At 50.6% G+C, this 1,654-nt stretch overlaps 1 protein-coding gene across 1 annotated transcript in view; it reads left to right on the top strand.

Moving 5' to 3' along the window:
• Positions 1-5: 5 nt before the first annotated feature.
• Positions 6-1,654, top strand: part of LOC103773174 (structure-specific endonuclease subunit SLX4-like) — a gene marked incomplete at its 5' end in the record, with an annotated part of 6,223 nt that continues 4,574 nt past the window's right edge. The window contains 2 exons of the mRNA XM_008940533.1: positions 6-88; positions 869-1,652. Of these exons, the coding sequence (XP_008938781.1) occupies positions 6-88; positions 869-1,652 (867 nt within the window). The remainder of the gene's footprint in view (positions 89-868; positions 1,653-1,654) is intronic.

The raw sequence follows: 1,654 nt of genomic DNA, 5'->3' as shown, positions 1-1,654 counted from the left end.
CGGCCGGGGCGCTGCTGCGGTTCCTGTACGGCGCCCACACCCACGTCCCTGCAGGGCTGCGCCCCCAGCTCGGGGCTCTGGCCGCCAGGTTCGTACCCGAAACACCCCACAGATCCCTCACGCTGTGCTCCCCCAGCCTGCTGTCTGCCCTCCTGGGTCTGGGGGCTCCAAAATTCCGCAGCCCTCTGCTTAGGTCTTCAGTGAGACTTGCGGGTCAGAGCTCGCTGCCCGCTCCTTTTCCAGGAGTCGTTCCTCAGGCTCCATCTGTGTGAGGATTTCTGGGTTCAGCGTGTGCTTAGCAGAGTTCTGCCAAGGGTTTTGTGTCAGGAGGTTTATCAGTGTTGGCCACGAGCTCCTCTGTGTGGTTCCCAAAGTGTTGCACTTAATCCCAGCAACTCCTGCAGCACGGGTGGGATGCTCAGAACTCTGTGTTGTGTCAGCCATGCTCTTGGTCTAGCCATGAGCTAAAGACCTTGAAATAGGAGCAGTTGCTGAGATACTGGGGGGAAGTGGTTGGGTCCTGCCAAAATGTCTGTACAGAGGTGCCCAAAAAGCCATGAAGGCTGCACATAACAGATGTTGCCCAGCCCCAGCCCTTCCGTGGGACTCTCACCAGGGCTAGTGGCAAAAGGGTTTCAGTGTCATCAGGTAGCTGTTCAGTCTCTCATAAAAAAGGAAGAGCGAGCCTGATGCTTTCATGTGAGTGACTCCTGGAAAAGGGAATTCCAAATTTTATTAGTATCCTGGATCTTGTACATCTTAGGAAGCCAGCAAATTATTTACAAGGCACACAGGAGTGATCAGGCAGCCAAGTGGTGAAGAACTACTGGAGAAGGAAAATACTAACATCATTTTTGTGTCCTTGCAGGTTTGGTGTGAAGGAACTGATGGCAATATGTGAAAACAACACGGGAGAAAGTCAGGTGTCTTCTGGAGTGGATTCAGAAGATGATCTTATCTCTGTGAGGGATGACAAAGAATGTGAGGACAGGGCTGAGAACTTCCAGGACCTCTTGAAGTCAGTGTGGGTGGGTGAAGATGAGGAAGAAGTAGCTATGCTGAGCCCTGAATGCCAGAAGGAAGATGACAATGGGGTGGGTGAACAGGAGCTGGAGGAAATCTATGAGTTTGCTGCGACTCAGAGAAAGATGGTTCAAGGTGAGCCAGAGGTGAGTGAGGAAACAGATTGCAGCATCTGCAGTGACACTGAGACAGCCCACAGTCCAGAGCAGCAAACTGAGGGAGAAGAGTTAAAGAGATCTGAATCTGCTTCAATAAGCAACAGCTTCAAAGATTTGAGGGATGACAATGATGTGGAAAGATCTAAATGTAATTCCTCTGCACATGAAGAGAAAGTGCAGAATATAAATAGGTGTGAGAGCATGAATGATCCACAGACTGCTTTTGTGCCTCACCACAGTGAACCTCAAAACTGGGACGTAGCACCCCATGGTGCCACTGCTAAGGAAGGAGAGCCTGTTAGATGTGAAGATGTGAAGGCTTCCAAGTCATCTCAGGTCTCACAGGATGAGGTAGATCACTGTGGAAAACACTCTCCAAGCTTCCACGGAGATACTAATACAAATGAAAGTTATGAATGCTTGTTTCCTGCAACTCAGGGAGGTTGCTGTGAGCCTTGCCTGGTGGGAGAAGT

Source organism: Merops nubicus, unplaced genomic scaffold (assembly GCF_000691845.1).
Source record: "Merops nubicus isolate BGI_N331 unplaced genomic scaffold, ASM69184v1 scaffold20775, whole genome shotgun sequence".
Taxonomy (NCBI): domain Eukaryota; kingdom Metazoa; phylum Chordata; class Aves; order Coraciiformes; family Meropidae; genus Merops; species Merops nubicus.
Note: the sequence above shows the minus strand (reverse complement) of the source record. Positions and strands in the feature narration are given on the sequence as shown.